The sequence below is a fragment of the Palaemon carinicauda genome, chromosome 15, assembly GCF_036898095.1.
Source record: "Palaemon carinicauda isolate YSFRI2023 chromosome 15, ASM3689809v2, whole genome shotgun sequence".
In the NCBI taxonomy this organism is placed as follows: domain Eukaryota; kingdom Metazoa; phylum Arthropoda; class Malacostraca; order Decapoda; family Palaemonidae; genus Palaemon; species Palaemon carinicauda.
The window spans coordinates 60,386,301-60,412,140 of NC_090739.1; the positions used below are offsets into that span (position 1 = coordinate 60,386,301).

Here is a 25,840-nt window from a genome sequence, read left to right on the forward strand (position 1 = left end):
AAGAGGTTATAATAATATCAGAATTCTTTTACTATATTGATTATTGGTACATTCCAGTCAAATAAATCTTTCATTAATGGTCACCAAGTGTATGCAGAATTATAAAGACCTGTTTAAAGGTTTAAGGTTTAATGGCTACTTAGGAATGACAGAGGCAAGTGACGGTGACAATGCCCGAGATTGACCATATATCCATATGATGAGCACTCAAGTTCCCTCTTCACCCAAGGTAGGAGAAGGGAGGGCAAGATTATGGTTGCTGATTACTCAACAGGTAGATCTATAAACTCTCAAGCCCCCTGTCCTTAGCTCGCAAGGTTGGGGAGGTTGCAGACACTAAAGAATCTATTAATCAAAGTCCTTTAGACAAAACATGATTTTTTCCTTTGGGTGTTGATCAAATTGTGAGAAAGAGGTGTCTTTATTAACAGTTTTGGTAAGATCAGTCTACAATAGTAGTGTCTCGATATGGACATTTCCATTTTATCATTATATTCTTATGAACTGTGGAAAGAGGAGATGACCCTTGAACCAGTCACCTTCTTGGGGCAGAATCTTTCTCAAAGGGGTTTTCTAATATATGTAAACGGTAGATTTTAAGATGAGCATATTCCCAAGAAAACACTTTCCTTTGCTTACACACAGCATGTCCATGTAAGTTATTTTATATGATTAAGGAAGAAGTTATCCACTTGCAATTTTCAAATAGCTATATTTATATTTTCATATTTTAAGGAATTATGTGTCAAGTTCGTGATTGTTTGAAATTCTCAACATTGATCTTCTTCAGCTGTCAACCATTGGTCGCTGTGAATATGCTAAAACCTGTGCTCTGTTGGTGCAGTTATTTGAGCAAACGGCACAACGCTATCAAGAACTCATATCTGCTCGTATGAATAATAGATCTCAACAGCACACCATAGAAGAAATAGCTATATTAGAGGGTAAGTTTTATCTTTAAAGATAGATATGTAAGAAATCTAAGGTAAATAAATTTTCAATTTGTAAACGAAGGAATTCTTAGTGAAAGGCTGAATGCATCATTCACTTCTGAAATTTTTTTCTGTAAAGCAATGGGCAGGAAACGACATTGAACCAAAACTTTCGATGTAGTTTTACTTTTTAGTCTGTATAAACCATACCAAATGAGGTTAGCTGTAGAATTATATTTTGTTTGATATAAAAAATCCTTTCTAATTGCATTTAGGAGCTTATTGTAATTAGTGTAGTAATTGTATTGAATTATTCCCAGCGTAGGATGTTTAACAACAACCAGATATGAATGGAATAAAGTACTATAATTTTCATCATGAATTTATTATAAGTGCTTCATCGATTATCTGGTAGTGGGTAGTCAGGCTTTTCCTGTAATCTAGGCATAATTGTGGGAACCTATTGAAATTAACACGCAGTACACCGGAGGTATTACTCGAGGGTATTTGCGGTGTTCCATTGGCCCTTAGCTGCACTTGCTTTATATCATACTTTACCACCTCCTGTTAACTTTCTTTTTGGACTCGAGCCATGTCATCTTGATGGAAGTTTCTCAATGGCAGCTTCTACTTGGGATATTCCTGCGAGTGATATGAGAGAAAATTTACCTTAGAGGTATCAATAGAGTTCTGACCTCTGGAGCGAATATCCCAGGAGATATCGTATATAAATCAGGGACGCGTTGATAACAAGCCATGGCTATCCTTCCCTGAATAGAGTTAACTTTGTCTCGAAGGATAAGGGTAGAGGGAAGGACATAGGCATGTGAGCTGTTACCACTCCGGATCTCAATGTGCTACAACTAACACATTTCCTGTTGATCCATTGCCCTTCGCAGCTCCATCTTTTTCGTTCGCTGGAGAGTTTCTGCTAGTTTTCTTAGCTTTTTGAGTTTTTTTTTCTTTTTTTTTATCATGGATACTTCAACTTCTTCCTGATCGACTAAGTTGAGTATCCACCCTTTCATGTGTTGGAGAATTTTGCGTCTCCACCCAGTTTTTTTTTTTATCATGTTGCATGCTTTTATTGTTTCGAAACCGGCAGGCTTTGGGCGCCATTTATCATGTCAGATGCACAGGAATCTTCTATTTATTTAGTCATTTACTTTAGGAATATCTAAAGTGTGGTATGTATATGGTATCCCCCATCCTTCCTTGGTGTTTCTTTTGTGTTTTTTATTAGCATTGGCTTAGGCTAGCCTACCACTAGATGGCAGCCAAACCTGGTAAATGTTCACTAGTGCACCACTCCCTTCTTTCACCAAACCTTACGGGTTGGGTGAGGCAGTCTATCCTCCCATGATGTCGATTCGTCACGGCGGGGAGCTGCAGTCTTGAAGATCCTTTTGGGAGTTGGATAGTGTTCTCAGTTACCCTAAAGTGACTGCTTTTCACTTTCCACTTAGCCTATATGTTTGGCGAGGTGGCACATGTCTTGGGATCCTGTTCCCTGTGTCTACTTATGTTTATCCATTAGAACATCTTACCCTAGTTCTTATGCTGACTAGTAGACCTTGTGTTGCCTTAACCATCTTTATGCTTCTCTCTTAGTCTTTGGTAGGCTATGCCTGGTAATGAGGATTTGTCCTACGTGCCCTATCACGGCAACCCCTCTGGGACACTATTGTTGTTACATGTTGCTGTTGGGTCTTCCTGCCATGCCGCCTTACCATTTTCTGAGTCACCCATCACTACCCCTCCTTCCCCTTTCCTTCTGCCCGTTAGTGTCCCTACTTGTTGGCTATCCTGGCCTAGGTAGATGGGCTTTTTTCCTCCCCTGATTGAAATCTCTCTGCCACCTTAGAGTCCACCCTTGGATGTTTCCCTGGCCCATCCCCTTCCTAGTTAGTCCATAACCTGACTGTACCAGAACTATGTTCCTCTTGAAGTCATCTCGCCCTAGTTTTTTAGCTTTCCCTCACCCGCTAGAAGGCTAGGCTTGCCTACACAGTTCTCTCATGGCCTAACCCTATCTAGGTCGGAACTATGTTTCTCATGTCTAGTCATGTCACCCTAGCTTTTGAGCTTTCCTTCACCCGCTAGGAGGCTAGGCTTGCCTACATAGTTCTACCATTCCATAACCCTATCTAGGCACAGTGTCGGTACCCCTTGGGTCACTCCTCTGCCGCCATGGCAGTGCTTGCCCTATGTCTGGAGCCTCTCTTCCTGTGCTGTATCCCTTTTGCTATGGAGTCTCAACTCCCTTGCCTGGTTAATCTCTGCTTCCCGTATTGTGAGCTTAAGTTCTTCTAGCACTGGCTGTGTGTTGGCTTTGGGTCACCCCCTCTGCCGCCTCAGCTGCAGCCTTAGACTGTTTATCTGCTCTTTACCATCCCACATCTGAGGAACATTGTCCTCTGGAATTGGTCGATTGGAGCTTGCCTGGTTGTCAGGACACCCTTTGAATTTTTAATTCTCAGCGTCCTGGCCGACTTTTACGGCTCTCGTGATCTTATGGGCTGCTCCACCACAGTTGATGATAATGATCAGGTTCTGGCTGGTTCTCTTATCATCTGCCTTTCTCACCTGTACTTCCCCTGAGTGTGGACCCTTCCCTTGGGATTATCCAATCTCCCCATGTTGACTTTACAATGCATCTGCTGCCTTGTGTTGACGTGCCAGGGGTATTAACAGGGCATTCTTTTCTGGATACTAGAAATAGTTGCCACCTTGGTGGTAGCTGTTGCTGATCTAGGCAGTACAATGAATGAACTCGTCTACTTAAGCTGTTCTGATAGACCTACTCGAGGTTTTGATGTTCCTTTGGTGTGATCCTTTCCTCCATATTCCTGTGGCGGGATGTGGTAAGAACATGCCCCACAGCCTTGATCACTCTAAACAAACCAAATTATCCAACAACACAAACTTTCCCCTTACTTTTACATCAACTGGACTACTGAATAGACGGAACAATAAAACAAAACAACGTTAAAGCTATATATCTAACGAACAACCGCAACAAAAAATCACACATCACTAATCAAACTTATCACTAAAACAGACAAAAATAACCACAATAGACAATGTTCCAAATATATATAACGGTGTGTGTGGGTACACAGAACTCACCAATAATCAGAAAACAATATCTTTCTATGAAACCCAACACCGATTGTTTGCACAGTACAAAAAAAAAAAAAAAGACTAAAATAAATACCTTAACACTAAAATATCAACCATATGCCATAAACCAGCAACATATAATCACATAACACTAAAACATAACAAGCGAAAATACTTAAATGTTTAATATATAAGTTTGTGTGGTCACCGTCGTTCACACACGAGGAACAGTCCTTGTAGCCCACTTCCACAACTTCCTGGCAAACAACATTATCGTACAGCCAATTCAACTGTGCAATCACTTAAGAGGTGATCATCATCATCCTTGTCAACATCATCCTCGCCATTATCATAAACAAAGGAAAAAATGCGTATTTTACAGCCTGGTCATCAACGCTCAAAATTCTATATATCCGCAGTCTATTCCTACATTCATTGTACAGTCCAGGTCGTTATCATCAAGTTATTCATATATACACTGCTGGCAAGCAACATCTTCCAGGCCTAAATAAAACTCCAAAGGCCTGCAATAAAAAGAAAAAGTTTCTAACCGACATACATCAATATCGATTCACCCACATTCATTCGTGCCTGATCAAAATCATTTTTACGTTTATACATAACACTACCTTTCATATGTTTACCTGCTCAATTATTCTCCTCTTCGCACTTTCATACTCAACATCCCCTTTACTCATCACCCCATACATAGTCAACAAATATCCTCACAAATATTCTCCCAACTCCCTAGCTCAAACTCTCTTACTATCACCATACTTATCCTGACCAAACCTTTCATATTCCCTAAAGAAATCATATACATCCTGACTGCACTTTCACCCATGACAGTTTTCATCATCCCCATTACTCTCCCCATCATAGCTTTCAATCGTTTTTCATTCTCTCGCATCCTCATCTCAACACCCTCTTCCACTCTCTCTACAGTTCCGTGAAGTTCCCTTAATTTCCTTTGCATAACCTCATTCTCACAACTCAATCTCGCATTCTCTAACAACAACCTCTCCTCTCGCTCCTTAAGACAATCGCAATTCCTCCTTCAAAACCTGTAACTGTTCTTCTGTTTCCATCGGTCTTACGTCTGATTCCTAAACCTATTCTGCCCTTGTCCAACAGTCCAGTTTTCAATCCCACCTAAACAGTCCCTGTTCGGGCGCCAAAATAATGTGACGGGATATTGCAAGAACAAGCCCCACACCCTTGATCACTCTAAAAAAGCCAAATTATCCACAATACAAACTTTCCCCTTACTTTTACGTCAACTGGACTACTGAACAGAGGGTGCAATAAAACAAAACATAACCTTAAAACTATATTTCTAACCAACAATCGCAACAAAAAATCATACTTATCACTAATCAAACTTATCACTAAAATAGACAAAAATAACCTCAATAGACAATATTAAAAATATATATAACGGTGCGTGTGGGTACATAGAACTCACCAATAATCAGAAAGCAATACAGTAATCCCTCGCCATTTCGCGGCTCAAGTTTTGCGGTCTCAGTGCATCGCGAATTTTAAAAAGTATTCGTCAAAAATAAAAATAAAATGTTGCGAAAGTTATGGGGTCGCTAGCAAAAGGCAGGGAGAGTACAGTAGAACATCAGGTATCAACACGAAGATGGCGCGCAACTCAAAATCCACCTCTCTGATTCGCTGGCCATCTTGGCTCCAAAATCTCGCGAGCTGATTGGCCGAGCCACCGAGACACTTTACCCAGCATCTCTCCCTGCCGTGCGCCCTGCGAAGGGAGACCGCATTCATTGTTTTCTCTCGCTTCGCTTGTGTTGCTTAGTCTTGCCGCGTGGAACTTTTAGCTGTTTTCTTGTGCTTTTTTTTTAGTGTGAAGTAGTGCTTGTGACGCCCTTGAAAATGACTCCTAAACGTCCTCTACCCTCTACATCCTCTAGTGAACCCAAGAAGAAGAGAAAAATGATGACGGTGAACGAAAAAGTGAAATTATTGGACATGCTTAAGGCAGGCAGTAGCTATGCGTCTATTGCCCGCATTTACGGAGTGAATGAATCGACGGTTCGCTGCATAGAAATAGATGGAAGGAAAATACGTAAAACTGCCTCAATAACATTCTCCAAGGACACTAAGCGCGTTGTGACTCCTTGTAATAAGACGATTGTACAAGTGCATTATCAATGTGGATATCGGACTGTCGGGGGAAGAAGGCTAGTTTTGATACCAACATACAGTGAACCCTCGTTTATCGCGGTAGATAGGTTCCAGTCGCGGCCGTGATAGGTGAAAATCCGCGAAGTAGTGACACCATATTTACCTATTTATTCAACATGTATATTCAGACTTTTAAAACCTTCCCTTGTACGTAGTACTGTTAACAAACTACCCTTTAATGTACAGAACACTTAATGCATGTACTACAGTACCCTAAACTAAAACAGGTACAAATATTAAAGGTGATTTTATATCATGCATTTCCTAAACATGCTAAAAAGCACGATAAAAAATGGCAACCAATGTTTTGTTTACATTTATCTCTGATCATAATGTAGAAACAAACTGGAGGTAGAGCTTTGCTTATTACCCAGACATATTTCCCATACATTTCCCTTAGAACTACATCACATCTTCCTACTTTAGATATATAGATATATATATATATATATATATATATATATATATATATATATATAATGTATATATATATATATATATATATATATATATATATATATATATATATATATATATATATATATATATATGTGTGTGTGTGTGTATATATATATATATATATTTATATGTATACACATATACATACCTACATATATACATAAATACATGCATACATATATATATATATATATATATATATATATATATATTACTGTATATATATGGGTTATGGAAAAAATCCGCGAAGTGGTGAATCCGCGATGGTCGAACCGCGAAGTAGCGAGGGTTCACTGTAATTCGAACCAAAGCTAAAACCCTGTATGATAGCCTAGTTCCTGAAGGAAAACGAACGAAGAAGACAAAGGTGGTGATGACGATGAAGATGATGATCCTCCCCCACTAGAAAATCGTGGTTTTGTTGCCAGCAAAGGCTGGTTCGAGAAATTCAAGAGGAAGTTTAGCCTTCGCAGCGTTCCTTTGTATGGGAGGCGGCCTCGACAGACCAAGAGGCAGCTCTTCGCTACGTCGCAACGTTCCTTTGTATGGGAAGCCGCCTCGACAGACCAAGAGGCAGCTCTTTGTTACGTCGAGGACGAGTTCCCGAAATTAATTAAAGGAGGGGGCTATCTCCCTGAGCAGGTGTTCAATATGGATGAGACTGGCCTCTTCTGGAAGAGGATGCCGTCCCGGACGTTCCTTTACAAGGAGGAAGTAAAGAAGCCAGGGTTCAAGGTCCACAAAGATCGCGTCACTCTCCTCGTGCGGGAATACCATGGGCTTCATGCTGAAGCCGGCTTAATTTACAAGTCGTTGAATACTCGGGCTTTGAAAAACAAAAAGCCTTGCTGCCCGTCTACTGAATGAGTAATAAAAAGGCATGGATAACCAAAGCCCTCACACTCAACTGGTTTGTGAACTGCTTTATCCCACAGGTGAAGCTGTATCTCACGGAGAATGGGCTGCCCTTTGAGGTCCTCCTCTTGATGGACTGTGCAGGAGTACATGCAGCGGATCTCCATTATGACGGGGTCCAAGTGGAGTTCCTGCCCCCAACACCACTTCCCTTATACAACCAATGGATCAGGGGGTCATTCGGGTCTAGAAGGCCCTCTACACGAGGTCCACGATGGAGGGCCTCATCTCTTCCATCGACGAAGGTGACGAGGACTTTAGCCTCAAGAGATATTGGCGGGAATATAACATTGCAACGTGCCTGGCCAACATTCAGAAAGCTCTTAATGAGATGAAAGAGCAAACATTGAATGCAAGTTGGAGAAAATTTTGGCCACACGTTGTTCATGACTATGAGGGATTTACGCCAGATGAAGTTCACTACTCCACCTTAGATAAGGCTGTGAGGCTCGCACAGTTAGTAGCCAACGAAGGTTTCTCTGACATGACGATGGATGACGTCAACTCACTGATTGAGTGCCACTCGGAGCCCCTAACCTACGAGGACCTTGTCGAAATGACAAGATCAACGAGTGAGGAAGAAGAAGAGGCAGCCGATGTCGGCGACGGCAACGAAGCTGAAGAACGTGGCCTTACCTTGGACAACCTGCAAGAGCTCTGCAACATGGCATGGGCTCTGCAACAAAGGGCGCAGGAAATCGACGATAATATGGTCAGAGCCATCGCATTTAGTAACCGTATTGACAGTGTAATGGCATTGTACAAAAGCATCTTTGCGCAGATGAAAAAACGTCAACAACTTCCCATCACGATGTTCCTAGTGCGCCGAAAACCTTCTGCAGAAGTATCAGATACTCCTCCTGCTGCCTCTCCGGCTTCCCACTGAGCCGCTACACAGTCTCCTGCAGTTTCTCCAGCTCTATCGGAAGCTGTGGTTGACGATCCCCAGCTGTGGTTGACTATCCACTGCCTCTATCAACTGACGATGCGATGAGGCATCACCTGAGGAGCAGTAAAGCTCTCATTAACCTGTGCAGTATATCATCTTCATCTTCTTCACCTCCATCATACTGCACAGGTGCTTCATCGTCATTTATCAAGATTGTCATTGTTAGAGGTGAGTCACATATCTGGTTATAAGAATAAAAGTTCTAAAAAAATATCTACAGTATATACACGTACACTATTTATATCTACATATGTATGTACATATGTACACTTACACTCTATTTATATATTATTTATGCATAAATGTAAATGTACATACAGTATACATATTGTATTAAATACTTTATTTATATTACAGTTTTTATACAGTACAGTACTTTATTTTACGTACAGTGTATGATTTATATTATTAATATTTATTTACATGATTCTTTAATGTTCTAATGATAACATATGCATTTATAGGGTCAATATACACTTATTGTTATTATATGTACATGTACACAAAAAATGTACATATTCCAAAAATAGGGAGGGAACCTACTTCACGGTTTTTCACCTGTCGCGGTTGCTTCTGGTCCCCATTAACCGTGATATGAGAGGGGTTACTGTATCTTTCTAAGAAACTCAACACCGACAGTTCACACAGTACAAAAAAAAAAAAATCACAAACTAAAATAAATCTAACACTAAAACATCAACCATATATCGTTAACCAGCAACAAATAATTACATCTTAACATTAAAAAAACCAAGCGAAAACACTTAAATATTTAATATATAAGTTTGTGTGTGGTCACTGTCATCCACTCGCAGGCAACAGTCCTTGTAGCCCACTGCCACAACTTCCTGGAAAAGTATTTTATCGTACAGCCAATTCGACTATGCAATCACTTAAGAGGTGGACTTCATCATCCTCGTCAACATCATCATCGCCATTATCATAAACAAAGAAAAAAATCTGTATTTCACAGCTGGGTCATTAATGCTCAAAATTCTATATATCCGCAGTCTATATCTACATTAATTGTACGGTCCGGGTCGTCATCATCGAGCAACACCTTCCAGGCCAAAATAAAACTTCAAAGGAGGAATTGCGGCCTGCAATAAAAATAAAAAACACAAACACTCCTAGCTAAGTGAACTATCTCACTATAATCAAAGATGAATGATAAAATTTTCTATCATTCACAATTGTGCTTAACAAAGATAAATAAAAACAAAAAACAAAAATCACTTACAAGCTGCCTGGTCAATGAACAAAAAAAAATAATAATCTAGCATTCAGGACACAACTGAATCTTGCTGCAGTCAAATAGAAAATGCATTTGCCCAAGACATTCACCACCGCCCCAACCTAGCTAAAAGAAAGTTAATAAACAATCTCAATTATACCAGCAGTCTTTACCACAACAATCAATCATTACACTTTACGGGTTTATCCATTAGACATCTTACCCTAGTTCTGATGCTGACTAGTAGACCTCCGTGTGTTGCCTTAACCATCATTAGGCTTCTCTCTTAGTCTTTGGTAGGCTATGCCTGGTTATGAGGACTTGTCCCCTGTGCCCTATCACAGCAACCCCTTTGGGACACTAATGTCGTTACATGTTGCTGTTGGGTCTTCCTGCCATGCCCCCCCCCCCCCTCTCTCTCTCTCTCTCTCTCTCTCTCTCTCTCTCTCTCTCTCTCTCTCTCTCTCTCTCTCTCTCTCTCTCTCTCTCTCTCTCTCTCTCTCTCTCTCTCTCTCTCTCTCTCTCTCTCTCTCTCTCTCTCTCTCTCTCTCTCTCTCTCTCTCTCTCTCTCTCTCTCTCTCTTCTCTCTTTTCTGTGTGTGTGTGTGTGTGTGAGAGTACACTTGTGTGACCCGATAAATAACCTGATTTAACACGGATAACAAAAGCCTCTCGAATGCAATATAGCTACAAGTTTTTGTGAATGGTCGGTGGTTAGTTTGAGGTCAGACAAGTGGGATAAAACGTCGGCATAGGATAGTTATCTTGTGAATTACTAAAAATCTGATCAAGATGGTGCTCTATAATAGAGGGGTCGCTAGTAACTCCAACCAGTGTGACGGAAAAATATTTGCAGACATATTGAAACAATATGATCTAACAAACTGGAGCAAATCTGCGGAAAACATAGAAGAAATTCCATAGAAGATCCAAGTGATAAAGAGACTTATAAAGAAAGTTTACATCAATCAACATGCACAATCAACACATTCCATCAAAGAACAATAAGAAGTCCAATATGGTGAATATGCTGATTGATGCATTGGGTAAAAGAATGCCAAAATGGTGCATTACATGTAAGATATGGCATTCCATTATTAATCCTCAACAACTGATCAGAAAATGCGATGCCTGTGATGTTCCAACACACCCTACATGTGCTGAAATACAGCAAAAAATAAAAAATAGATACACAAAGGTATTCTGCTCAACATGCTTAGTCTGGATAGAAAATGTAATTAAGTCGAGACCGAATCTACAAGTAGTTGAAGAAGAAGAAAAAGAAAAAGAAGAAGAATAATTTGATGAAAAGAGGGAATTGCAGATTTGGCAAAAGATGCTACTACAAGCATCCAAAGATATGCCATAGTTATGAAATATATGGTAAATGTGCGTATTTAGACGGATATGGAGACGAATGCAGAGATCTGTATCCAAAAAGATGCAAAAACCTAAAAGAAGGAAAAGGATGCAAATTCAACAAAAAATTTTGATATATGCATCCTGCAACCATGAATTAAAGTAAGAAAACTCAGCAAACAGAAAAGAAAAATGAAAAAAAAAAGCAGAGTATATACCGTGCTATGCACAAAAGGCCCCAAGATATGATGCCTTTCAACCCAAATATGCACAATTAGAGCCCAACTACAAAGAATGCGTCTATAATGCCAGGGGTTGGTGCAGATATTGGGATAATTGCAGGTATACACAAAAATAAATATGAAGGCGAAAGAGCAAATATAATAGAAAAGTTGGATTTTTTAATGGTAGAATTCCTGGAAATGAAGAAAATATATCAGAACAGGAAGGAAGCATGGGAAAATCTATATTACCAATATTAAGTAATGGGGATGAAACACAAACCATAATAGTGATGAATGCACAGGGTTTAGTCACGAGTAACTCTAAAAGGAAAATAGAGTTCTTAGAAGAACTAACCCAAATTGAAAAAATGGATATATTAACCATTTTACCACCAAAGGACGTACGGGTACATACCTAATAACCCATCCCTTTACCCCCAGGGACATACGGGTACGTTTTCTATACTTATGCATAGATAACAAGCCTTGGCAGGCCTTGTATTTGAAATACAACGCTTGACTGTCGTGATGATGTTCCTTCGATGTCTTGTCATCAATGTAACATAAATAAAAAGTTTCTCTGGGCCCCACAAGGGTCAAGATGGACCTTTAAATTTTCTTTAAAGAATCAGCTGATATTTCCTGTGCAGTAAGTTTAGGTTTCATAGGCATTTACACAAATATTACGAAAATAGGGCACTGTTACCAGTGCATAAATATTGTTTTGTTGTCCCTTCGACATCTTGTCATCAATGTAATATGAATAAAAAGTTCTCTGAGGGCCAAAGGGGTCATGAATGACCTTTAAATTTTATGTAAAGGAATCAGCTGATATTTCATGTACATTAGATTCAGGTTTCATAGCTATTTTTACGAATAAATACGTAAAATGGTTCCGTTGCCATGGTAACACTGTTTTCAGTGTTATACGTTTCCCGAGGCCCCACAGAGGTCAAGATGGACCTTTAAACTTTCTGTTATGAATCAGATGATTTTTTTTGTATTTTTGGGTTTCACAGCCATTTATACAAATTTTACAAAAAATGGGCATCGTTACTGGTGCAGGACTAGTTTTTGGGTGTTCCTTTGACATCTTGTCTACTCTGAATATGAATAAAAAGTTTCCTTGGTCCCTACAGGGGTCATGAAGGACCTTTAAATTTTATGTAAAGGAATCAGTTGATATTTCATGTACATTAGATTCAGGTTTCATAGCTATTTTTACGAATAATTACGTAAAATGGTTCCGTTGCCATGATAATGGTGTTTTTACATACTTGGTAACATGGCGGTCTTGACTGGTATGCGTGCCCTGGATAGAGCGTATTGGACTTTAAATCTCGGTGTCTTGCGATTTAAAGGTCTCAGAGCTGGTGATTTCAGTTGCTACTCATTTTTTATGCTTAGCATAATTATTTTTATATATATTTTTTTCCTATTTTGTCGAAACTTTCAGTATATTTTCATATTTCTCGCCGATATCCTTGTTCCCGGCAAAATATTGTTTACATCCTCGGTAGCATGGCGGTCTTGAGTAGTATGCGTTCCCTGGATAGAGCGTAATGGACTTTAAACTTCAGTTTCTTGCAATTTAAAGGTTTCAGAGCTGGTGATTTCAGTTGCCATGCATTTTTTATGCTTAGCATAATTATTTTTATATATATTTTTTTCCTATTTTGTCGAAACTTTCAGTATATTTTCATATTTCTTGCCGATATCCTTGTTCCCGGCTAAAATCTTATTTAGATTCGAATACCCGGGTGGATGGGAAGCTAGGAACAGCGAGTCTTGGGCGAGTCAGCAACGGGGTACAGAGTCTAGAGACTGCGAGTCAGCGACAAATGGTTAGTTCAACCCTTGCCTTTGTTGGAGAACGTTGTCTTTCGTGTGTTATCCGTCAATTTTGTGCTTTTACAGCCTATTCTAATAAGTGATAGTGCTTTATAACTTTTTAGAATATTCCTCTTTATGTGTGTGTAGGCATTGGATAAAATGCCTAAAGGTCAAGTAGGATCAGTCTATAAATAAAAAATTCCGTAAATGACGGCAGTGTAAGGCCTAAAATTACGACCACAAATCTCATAGGTGTTGGAGATCAAAGCGATTTCTGTTGTCTCGACATGGTTACTACGGCTTCCACCCTTCATTGTAGGTTTTTTCTGACTATTTTCACATTTTCAGAGGGTTGGTGATGTGTGTGTATGTATGTTTTCATCTTATTTCAGGTATTCTATAGAAAAATGGGGGGTCGAAGCCAAATACAATGGCCTAGTAATCATGTATATAGATATATATATATATATATATATATATATATATATATATATATATATATATATGATCTGTATATATATATATATATTATATATATATATATATATATATATATATATATATATATATATATATAAATATATTATATATATATATATTATATATATGTGTATATATATAAAATGTGCAAAATTTATCATATATATATACTGTATATATATATATATATATATATATATATATATATATATATATATATATATATATATATATATATATATATATCTATATGTATATAGATATATATATATAATATATATATATATATATATATATATATATTATATATATATATACTACATACATACATACATACATACATACATACATACATACATACATACATACATACATACATATATATATATATATATATATATATATATATATATATATATATGACCCGATCTGGGTCGTATTGGGGTTCAATCAATTTAGGAAAACACGAATAGAGGGGGATTTCATGCACAAATAATAGCAGAGTTGATCAATTTACACATGCTGTATTCTCTTAAGTTTACAAGGGCGCCCTTAATTATGATTACGTTACGTTACTAAGAAAAAGCCCTCAGAAAATGGTACTCGGCTTGGCACACATGTTGGCACCTGCCATTCCTTACGTGACACACCCGCTAGGCCTTCGAAACTAGACTGTCTCCTATGGGCAGTTTCCCCATCGCCCATAGATGGGCATCGCGATGCCTGATCAATGATTGGTTGTTTTGACCCGAAAGTCTCCTAACAACCAATCGGGAGAGGGTTTGGTGACGCCAAGCCCAAGCTAACCTGTAACCGTCATTTTTGTAGTGCCAACCACACTAACCGTCATTCCTCTAAACAAAGTGAAAAAAATCAGTTGACACTTACCACGATCAGTTCATCACTCCCTCCCCAGATTTTACGGGACACTTATCAGATTTTTTTTCTCAAATTTTTTTTTTTCCTTTTTTTTATGAAACTTTTCTATGTTTTTTTTCACTGAAACAAAAAAAAAACTTTCGTTTCTCTTTACATTGCCGCTGAGTACCATCCTCTTCGGGTGCATGCAAAAATTAAAAATTAAAATCAGAGGGCCGTTTGGCGTGTTACAATTGCAAGTTACACAAAGATGAATGTCACGCCCACAATAGGTCATACAGAAACACAAAATTCAGGTTTAATACATCATCACCAAAATTTGGAGCACAAAATCAGAAAATTAATAATGTTTTACCAACAGTTCCTTCAATGCAATAAAATTTTTATATGAACCGACAAATCATTACATACACAAAATAAAGAAAATGATAAAAATTAAGAGAAATCAAAATGAATAACTTAAAATCCCAGCACTCTTTGACACATTTACCATTATAAGAAAACCATTTCTAACACATCCGTGACACTGCAACAAGGAGCAAATTCAAACGGTGAATAATAATAAAAAAGGAAAATACTTATCAATAACCAAGCAATATTATCCTGAAAAACAAAAACATAAGTAATGATGTTCAATTTTCAACCCATGATTAACAATTACCTGTAACAGCACTGAAAACCTCCACAGAGACAAATGAAATTTTTTAAATACCGTATAATAACATTGAAAACACACATCAAACCATTGGTAACAACAAAATAAGTATCAATATAGGGTAACGAAATTTGAATTAGTTTTAACATAAACATAAATACAACAGAACCGTCTCAGTATGATAAAGGATATATTCGTGATATGCTCAGAACAAAAATAAAAAATGGAAACAAAATTTAATTAATCTTTTCACAAACCACTTAGGGTAACATACACAAAATAAACCTGATTCCGTGACCTCAATCACCTTGTGGTAGACACTATCTCATGGCCCATGTCCTCTCGCACTCTCTCGTGCTCGAAGGACGGCACTGACACACGCTTGTGTCTCTTCCTCACTTTCCTCCTCCAAGTAGCCAGGTAGCCCGGGGTAAGGGAGTACCGGCTTATTCAAATACCACACCAAGTTATCCTCTCGGACCGGGCGCATATGCGAAAGGTGATACTCGCCTTTGGTCCCGGTCCGGATGTGTTGGATGACCGCCGTATCGGCTTTAATTTCTGTTACACGATATGGTCCAACATATGAGGCTTCCAGTTTATGCTTCCTCGGTTGTAACCTTTTAAAATAGATTCTGTCCCCTATCTGTATATCAGACGTTCGCGTTCGGAATCGCTGATCGTATTTCGTCTGATACTTCTCATTGGCCCTCAGCAAGTACTTTTGGGTTATCTGAAACACTCTCCGAGCCAAATTACACATCATCACTCGATATTGTTCTGTGTTGTATAATGGCAAGGTGTGGAGGTCCATGACAATGGTATACGGCAACACAGGGTCCTGCGCAAAGAGCATAAAAAACGCGGTATCCCTAATAGAGCCATTATATGCCGTATTTGGAGCGAACTCCGCCCACGGCAACATTTCCACCCACTGGTTTGGGTTGCCCCCCACAAGATACTTTAAAATATTTGTCACCTCTCGGTTATGGGACTCGACGAGCCCATTTGCTGATGGCCGATAAGAGGCGATAGTGAAATGATCTATTTTCATGATCTGGGTTACCCCCTTGCACACTTCATTCACAAACTCTCTACCATTGTCACTTATCAATGTACGTGGATATCCGTACTTCACTATGAAGGAGCACAACGCCTTCGCAACCGACACTGCGGTTTTGTCCACCATTGCATACGTGTGTGTGAAGCGTGTGAATGCATCTATAAATACACACACGTACTTAAACTGCCCGTTCCCGGGGGGGAATGGACCCAGGACGTCCATATGCACTCTATTAAATTTAACAGGCACTACTGACCATGTTCTGGCCTTCGGGATCACATGGTTGTGGTTCCGCATAGTGTTACACACATGACACTTATTAATAAACCTAACAATGTCTTTATCCCTAACCAAAAAAATGACTCTCTGGCCCTTCTCAAGGACCTCTCTATACCTACATGTCCTGTGTAAGGACTTACATGAATTACATGGATGGCTTTCTCTATCAAAGAGGAAGGAAGAACAACGCGAGATCGGATATCTCCCGGTCTCTTCGCATATTTGTAAAATAGGATATCGTCTTCGATGAAGAACACATCCCTTCGCATGTGCAAGAAATCCGGGAGCTTGCTTCTCGCATCTCTCACACACTCCTTGACCTGCTCGATCCAAGTTTCGGATTTTTGTCCAGCAACAAGCTCACCCACACTCCAGCCACACAAATCAACCACACACTCATTCATGGGGCATTCTCTCTGAGTTCCCCCCGCGAAACTCCCAGCATTCACATTCTCCGGACAGCCCTCGTCCTCTCTCTCTCTCGTACTAGAGTTGTCAAGGTCTTCCCGTTTTCTATGCGCTTCTCCCACAGGTGTATTTGAACCTGAACTCCCCTGTTGTTTTTCCTTCCACCTTACAGACCTAGTTGTTACTGCCGCTATGGCGGTCCTAGAGAGAGCGTCTGCTACTTTATTTGACTTCCCCGCAATATGTTCGAAATTCACAATATCAAACTCTTAACAACCGCTCAATCCACCGACCTTGGCGAGTATTTAACTCCCCTTTTTTTAACAAGTCTCGCAACGGCCGATGATCTGTATTTATTTTAATTTTATGCCCAAGCAAAAAGTAGCGGTGTCTTTCCAGCATCCATAGAATTGCCAATGCCTCTCTATCGAAGGTACTGTATCTAACCTCTGGTCCCTTTAAAGCTCGTGAAGCGAAACAAATAGGCCTCTCATTCCCTTCATCATCAACCTGAGAAATGACTCCGCCGATCGCGATCTGACTCGCGTCGGTCGTTACCAAAAACGGCCGATCGAACCTTGGATAAGCCAACAATTCGTCGCTCGTGAGTGCATTCTTTAATGTCTGAAAAGCAGCTTTTTCTCTTTCTCCCCACTGAAACTTGGGCCGCTTCCTCAATGAATCTAGCGGTCGTGCTATGTGACCGAAGTTCTGTATAAATTTACGGTAATAGCCAGCGAGCCCGAGAAAACTGGCTACTTCCTTAGCGTTTTTTGGCTCTGGAAATTCCCTGATTGCAGCTACTTTATCGGCACAAGGCCTTAGGCCTTCGGGTGTTACTATGTGCCCTAAAAATTCTACTTCTTGTTGAAAAAATTTACATTTGTCTAAATTGATCTTCATCCCCTGACGTCTCAAGGCTTCTAACACTTGTATAAGATTTATTTCATGCTCGTCTGCCGTACCCCCAATTACAATTATATCATCCAAATAGACAAAAACACTGTGTCCTAATAATGAAGCTAATACAGACATCATCACACGAGAAAAATGGGCAGGAGCATTCTTCAATCCGAAAGGGGGATAATTATACTTAAACAATTGATCATTTGCTATAAAGGCCGTTTTTTCTTTACTTTCGTCATTTAAGGGAATTTTGTGATACCCGGACTTAAAATCTAACAGAAAAAAACCCGCTTTCCCTGACTTTAAGTAACAGTTCCTCGATAGAGGGCAAAGGGTATGCGTTATCTTTGGTAACAGCATTTATCCTCCTATAATCTACGCATAACCGAAAAGAACCATCCTTCCTACGAACCATCACAATTGGAGAGGCCCAGGGGGACTCGCTTTCTCGAATCGTACCTTGTTCTTTTAATTTATCAATTTCTCTTTCAATTGCCTCTACATGACAGACGGGAGTCCTATAAGGCTTGGAACGAATTGGGGGGTGACTGCCAGTCTCGATGTCAAATGGAAACTTAGTAATTCTCCCTGGGGGTTCATCTCCAACTGCAATTACGTCCGCAGAATTCTCTACAATATCTCCTACTCTCTTATAATAATTAATTGGGGTCGCTCCAACAGCGATTTGACGGAGCTCTCTCAGCCTGTCCCCACCGGGACCTTGACAATGGAAAGACAAGGTCGCCAGTGTCTGTTCGGCTGTCACAATCGAACATAACTCAAGGTCGCAGACTGACTCAGTGCCCAAGTGGAACCACTGGGTACTTATATTTATAAAGGGAATTTTGATCTTTCCTTCAGAAATGGTGGTGACTCATGGCGACATGAAATCCTGCCACTTTTGATGTGGTTTTACGTACACTAGGTCACCTTCGCGCATTTCCGGTGCGGGTGCCACTGATAGGGAGTAGAGGGTGGAGGGGGGATTGATTCACCTGCCTCCGGCCCGGCAGGAACCGCCCATGCCATCCCCTTAGCAGTAAGGGCGACCATAACTTGAGGCCGAGTTTCCCCCATAATGGGTATCTCTGTCTCTTCTCCTGGTCCCACTTTCCACCTCAGTTCTAGCCCTCCCCATCGGGCCCCCGTATTGTCACTTGCTTCTTGATGAAATCGATTCCCAGAATAATGGGAATATCCCCAATATTTAATGTCGGGATGACATATAAGGCATGGGTCACTTCTCGACCTTGAAGGTTGAATCGTTGTCTGACAATACGTCGGGTCATCAGTTTGTGACTACCAGCCGTGTTCAACACCAGGCACTCTTTCGACGTTTGGATGGCATCTGTCGCCAAATGTTCTTCCATAAGGGATACGCTGGCCCCAGAATCCAGCAGAGCGCGTTGCACACACGATCCCAACACCGCATTCCTACTCGCATGTGTGGGAGCGGCGGTGAGAGGCGGCTGCTCTACCTCCCGAACTCCCTCGGGCACTCCCGGGGAAGCCGCGCTCGCTGACAAGGGGGTATCCCTTACTGCTGGCTGGGGGACTGACTGGCCTCCGCCGACGTTGGGCCGGGGCGGGCCGACTGACTCCTTGGCACTTCTGCCCCCAGTCCTGGCTTGGTCCCCGTCCTGTGTCGTTTTCCCCTTCCTCTTGTTGGTGCAGGGGAAGCTTGGTCTCTTGTGCCGACGCCGTTTTTTGGACAGCTGTTCAGTAGATGGTCCGTGGCATGGCATCCAAAACACCGCCGCTGCTCATCGGAGGGGCATACAGCCCGGAGGTGCCCCCTTCCCCCCACAGTTCGAACAACTGCCATCCACCGCATTTCCACTTCTCGGACCTCTGCCTCTTCGAGGTCCACTGTTACGGGCACCCCGCCCTCGGGAGGCTGTCGAAGCCGGCTGGGTGCCGGGCTGCCTCGACGTCTGGGTTGCAGCTATCATGGATGGCGGCCAATGGTTTGCCCCTCCCCCTGCTTGTTGTTCCCTGTATACTCTCAGTGCTGCCTGTACGGTAGGAATGACATCGTACAAGGACTGCTCGGGAACTTTTAGGGCGGCCGTAACTGACAAGGGGAGCGCTTCCATCAATGGTTCGCCCGTTTCCAAATTCTCTTCCCCGAGTACCGTGTCTACAATAGCTACGGGATTCGTTTCGCCCCTCTCCGCCACCGCCACTCGACGTCGAACTTCTCGTGTTAACCATTATCACTATTATCTTTTGTTTCCCTTTTTAAAAAATCTCACGTTGGCTAAAATCACTTAGCACAGACGTTAATCTGTTAACACCCCACACCTGACACCATTTAATATGACCCGATCTGGGTCATATTGGGGTTCAATCAATTTAGGAAAACACGAATAAAGGGGGATTTCATGCACAAATAATAGCAGAGTTGATCATTTTACACATGCTGTATTTTCTTAAGTTTACAAGGGCGCCCTTAATTATGATTACGTTACGTTACTAAGAAAAAGCCCTCAGAAAATGGTACTCGGTTTGGCACACATGTTGGCACCTGCCATTCCTTATGTGACACACTCGCTAGGCCTTCGAAACTAGACTGTCTCCTATGGGCAGTTTCCCCATCGCCCATAGATGGGCATTGCGATGCCTGATCAATGATTGGTTGTTTTGACCCGAAAGTCTCCTAACAACCAATCGGGAGAGGGTTTGGTGACGCCAAGCCCAAGCTAACCTGTAACCGTCATTTTTGTAGTGCCAACCACACTAACCGTCATTCCTCTAAACAAAGAGAAAAAAATCCGTTGACACTAACCACGATCAGTTCATATATGTATGTATGTATGTATGTGTTTATATATATATATATATATATATATATATATATATATATATATATATATATATATATATATGTGTATATATATATATATATATATATATATATATATATATATATATATATATATATATATATATATGTATGTATATATATATATATATATATATATATATATATATATATATATATATATATATATATGTATGTATATATATATCTATCTATCTATCTATATATATATATATATATATATATATATATATATATAGATAGATATATATACATTATACATAAATATACATGTATGTATGTATGTATGTATATATATATATATATATATATATATATATATATATATATATATATATATATATATATATAAAGTGGGCGCTGAATGTCTTTTCAGGGAGAAATTTTTTCACCGTTTTAAGGAATCCTCTATATCCGTCACGGAACTTTCCCCGAGAAAAAAATGATTAATTGGCACCTTTTCCTTGTTTCCACTGCGGTCTAGATCGAGGAAACAATAACAGACTAGTAGCTTATTAGCCGTGGTAGAAGTCAGTTTGTGCTGCATGTGCTCCTGTCTGGACTGGTTTTTCTCAAAGTGTTGCCCCCCCCCCTGTTCCTTTATTTGTAATGGTGGGTGCGTATACTTCAAGTGATGATCGTGTAAGAGTCATTCAATGCTTTGAATTAGGTTTAAGTACCGCTGAAATCGTTCGCCAGACGGATGTAAAGGAACGAACCGTCCAGAACATTGTTGCGAGATACAAGGCTTCAGGAAGGAAAGAGGTACCCCTCCCTGCCAGGGAGTGTGGGAGACCCCCCTTGTTATCTGAACGATCTATTTCGCTTCTGAGACGTGAAGCAGAGCTTAATCCTTCGTTCAGTGCTCGTCAATTCCGGGAAAAACATCCTGAAATTTTAGGAAAGTGTAAAGTACGTACTTTACAGACGTACTTTTCTGTAAAGTTAGGATTCAAGAGTGTTGTGGCGCCTAAGAAGAGCTTGCTAACTGACGCCCATATTAAGAAACGAAAGTTGTTTTTTGATAAGTTTGGTAAATGGGACGTTAATGACTGGAAACAAGTGTTGTTCACTGACGAATCGACATTTTATTGTTCGGCAAGCACCTCGACGAAAGTTTGGCGAAGTCCACGCTACAATAAATACAGTGAAAAACTTATTCGTCCTCGTGAAAAGTTCCCTAAAACTTTGATGGTATGGGGTTCTATGGGCTATGAGGGAGTTGGGGAATTGTGTATTTTTTAAAATAAAGATGGCTGAATTCACTAATACCCAACTTTCTGCCTCTGGCAGGAAACAGGCCACTTTTGTACCCCCCAAAGAGACTGTCTTCCACTTCCCTCTAAAAGCAGTAAGGAAGAATAGACTTTTCCATTGTTAGAGGAATGTAAACCTGTCTCTCTAGCCCTTCCATACGATTCGAACATTTGGGAGGACGTCCAACATACATTGACTGTTGAAAAACTAATAAAGACGTCTGAGGCAAACATGTTAATGAAAAACTGCCTAGGATTCCCGAATCCCCATTGAAGGGAGAGCTGGAAGCTAGAGAGAGACACTGCCTCTTTATCCTTCCAATCTTATTTAAAGATGCTTATTGGAAACTATTCCAAATCTGATCTCTTCCCTGTCTTGGCTAAAACTCATCTAATCATGTTTCATCGGGAACTCCATGCTTTCGTCTTAGCCAGGAGAGCATATAGAGAACATGTCCTAGCTGCTGCTACGATCAGACATGAACCCAGAAAACTGATTTACTCCAACATCTGGGGGAAGGATCTCTTCCCTGAGAAGCTGGTTAAAGAAGTCATGGAGAAAGCGGCTCAGGAGAATGAGCCTTATTGACAAGAGAGGTTTTTTCTCTAAATGAGAGTTTACCCCCAATGAAGGACCTCAACCCAAGGGCAAGAAGCCCAGAAGTCACTTCGAAGGAAGGAAATCCTTTCCTTTCGCGACAGCCTCAGTTGCCGCCATTCCTCAGACTGTGTAGACTGTCCCCCAGCAGTACGTTTCACAGTCTCCAGCCTTCAACTCGGTGTACGAGAGATCTACCACCACGTTTCACCCTGCCAAAGTTCATAGGAAAGGCTCCGGTAACAGGGGAAGGTCTGGAATAGGCGGTTAAACCAGAGGCTGAGGAAGTAGAGACAAGATGTCTAAAGTTGCAGGTCCTTCGCAACAACGAGGAGCTTCCGTTAGGGGACGACTTCACCTGTTCAGGGATCAATGGGAGTTTGATCCCTGGGCTCAGCATTGTCTCAAAAGGGTTAGACTAGAAATGGAGACAGAAACCACCCCAGTTCAAGAGGTTCTTTCAACCAACAAACCGCTTTTTGGAGGATTACACTTAGGACCTTTCCTGGAAGTGAGTCATCCGTTTCACAAAATCCAAGAACTTTCAAGGACAGCTACTCTGTGTGCCCAAGAAAGATTCGAACACTTTGAATTATTCTGGACTTGTCCCTACTAAACATATTCATTCTGAATGACAAGTTCCAGAAGCCGACTTTCTCACAAATATGGACCCTACTACCCCAGGGGGCCTACACTGTCTCCACAAATTTTACAGACACCTATTGGCATCTTCTGATAGGTCGGTGCCTCTCCCCCTACCTTGGTTTCAGACTGGCAAGAAAAGACTACGTATTCAAAGCTCTGCCCTTCGGACTCTTTATAGCTCCAAGGATTTTCACGAAACTAGTCAAGGCCATTATCCAACAACTTCAGAACAGAGGCCTTCAGGTGATGGTGTACATGGACAACTGGTTAGTGTGGGCTGCAACAAAATCAGAATATCTTTAAACAGCCCAAGAGGTCATGAACTTCCTACAATCTCTGGGCTTTCAAATCAACCTCGATAAGTCCAAGCTATCTCCAGCTCGGAAATCCAGTGGCTAGGACTTCACTGGAACCTACAGTTACACACCTTCTCTCTACCACGAGGCAAGATAAAAGAAATAACAGGGGAAGGTCTGGAAGAGGCTGTTGAACTAGAGGCCGAGGAAGTAGACATAAGACATCTAAAGTGTCAGGTCCTTCGCAACAACAATGAGGAGCTTTTGTTAAGAGGATGACTTCACCTGTTCAGGGATCAATGGGAGTTTGATCCCTGGGCTCACAGTATAGTCTCAAAAGGTCCAGGCTGGAAATGGAGACAGAAACCACCCAGTTCAAGAGGTTCTTTCAACCCACAACCCCCTTTTTGGAGAATTATGTTCAGGACCTTCTCCGGAAATGAGTCATTTGTTGCACAAAATCCATGAACTTTCAAAGGTGGCTATTTCTGCGTGCCCAAGAAAGATTCTAACACTTCCAACTACTCTGGACTTGTCTCCACTGAACAAATTCATTCTGAATGACAAGTTCCATATGCTGACTATCTCGTAAATACGGACCCTACTACCCTAGGGGGCCTACACCTCCATATATCTTAGACGCCTATTGGCATCTTCCGATTGATTGGCGCTTCTCCCCTACCTTGGTTTCAGACTGGTAAGAAATGTCTATGTATTCAAAACTATGCCCTTCAGCCTCGGTATAGCTCCAAGGATTTTCACGAAAATAGTCGAGACCATTGTCCAACAACTTCAGAACAGAGGCCTTCAGGTGATGGTGTACCTGGACGACTGGCTAGTTTTGGCTGCAATGAGGTTAAAATGTCTTCAAATAGCCCAAGAGGTCATGAACTTCCTACAATCTCTGGGCTTCCAAATCAACCTCGAGAAGTCCAGGCTATCTCCAGCTCGGGAATTCCAGTGACTAGGACTTCACTGGAACCTACAGTCAATCACCCTCTCTCTACCACAAAGCAAGAGAAAGGAAATCGCAAACTTGGTCAGGTGCCTACTTTGTTCAAAAGTAATCACCAGACGACAACAAGAAAGGGTCTTGTGGTCGTTACAGTTTGCTGCCGTGACGGACCCAATCCTGAAAATAAGGCTCAATGATGCCAACAGAGTCTGGAGAAGAAAGGCATCCAATGTTCGGAGAGATCTTCGCCACAAAACCCCGGCCTTACTGCGGAAGTAGCTCAGGCTGTGGTCCACTGCCAAGATTCTTATCGAAATACGTCCCTCTTCACTACCCTCCTCCTTCCATGACTCTTCACACAGACGCCTCCGAACAAGGTTGGGGAGGACTCTCTTCTTCCAAGAAAGTGCAGGTTCAGTTGTTGATTGCATTTTAGAAGTTTCGCATCAATCCTCTGGAGGCTATGACGTGTTTCTGACTGTGAAGAGACTATGCCCAAAGATGAAATCACACATCAAATTGGTCATCGACAACAGCACAATAGGGCTTCAGATCTCCTTAGATGAACCATGTAATCCTAGCCATTCTCTCTTTAGCAAAAAGTAGAAAATGGCATCTTCCAGCAGTTTATCTCGAAGGGGTTCGCAATGTGACGGTGGATGCCCTGTCGAGATTCAAGCCTCAGGAAACAGAATAGTCTCTGGACATAAATTCATTCTGTTTCATTCTAGAGCAAGTCCCGGGACTGTAAATTGATCTCTTTGCGACGAGCTTCAACAAAAAACTTCCCCGATATGTAGCACCAAACTTGGACCCAGAAGCCACAGGAATGGATGCGATGTCTCTGGATTGGAACCAGTGGTCTCGTCTTCCTTTTTCCTCCATTTAACCTCCTACTGAAAGTGCTGAACAAACTGTGGACTTTCAAGGGAACAGCAGCTCTGGTGGCTCCCAAGTGGCCCAAGAGCCATTGGTACCCTCTTTTTTTTTTTTTTTGAACTCAAACCCCTCCAGATCCCTTTACCATCTTCAGTGCTGCCCCAGGTTGTTCAACAGACAACTGTCTTCGCTTCCTCTTGGAAAACGAAAACCCTTCATCTAATGATTTTCTCGCCCTCGCAGCTCAAACAAAATTTGGAGTTGCAAAGGAAAGAGTTGACTTCATAGAAGAGTACAAGTCCAACACCACAAAATTACAATATTTGTCTTTCTGGAAAAAATGGGTTGCGTTCGTGGAAAGTCATCAGCCCTCTTCTATTTATATGGACTTCTTTATTTCTTTCTTCGTGTCACTACTTGACCAAGGTGTAGCTTCTACAACTATTGCCTCATGTAAGTCA

The 25,840-nt window shown here is 40.9% G+C and overlaps 1 protein-coding gene across 2 annotated transcripts in view; it reads left to right on the top strand.

Annotated features, from left to right (window-relative positions):
* Ranbp16 (Ran-binding protein 16) overlaps positions 1-25,840 on the top strand; it is a 538,645-nt gene that overhangs the window by 392,560 nt on the left and 120,245 nt on the right. For both annotated transcript variants that reach the window (XM_068388421.1, XM_068388420.1), the window contains exon 9: positions 791-944. In XM_068388421.1, the coding sequence (XP_068244522.1) occupies positions 791-944 (154 nt within the window). The remainder of the gene's footprint in view (positions 1-790; positions 945-25,840) is intronic.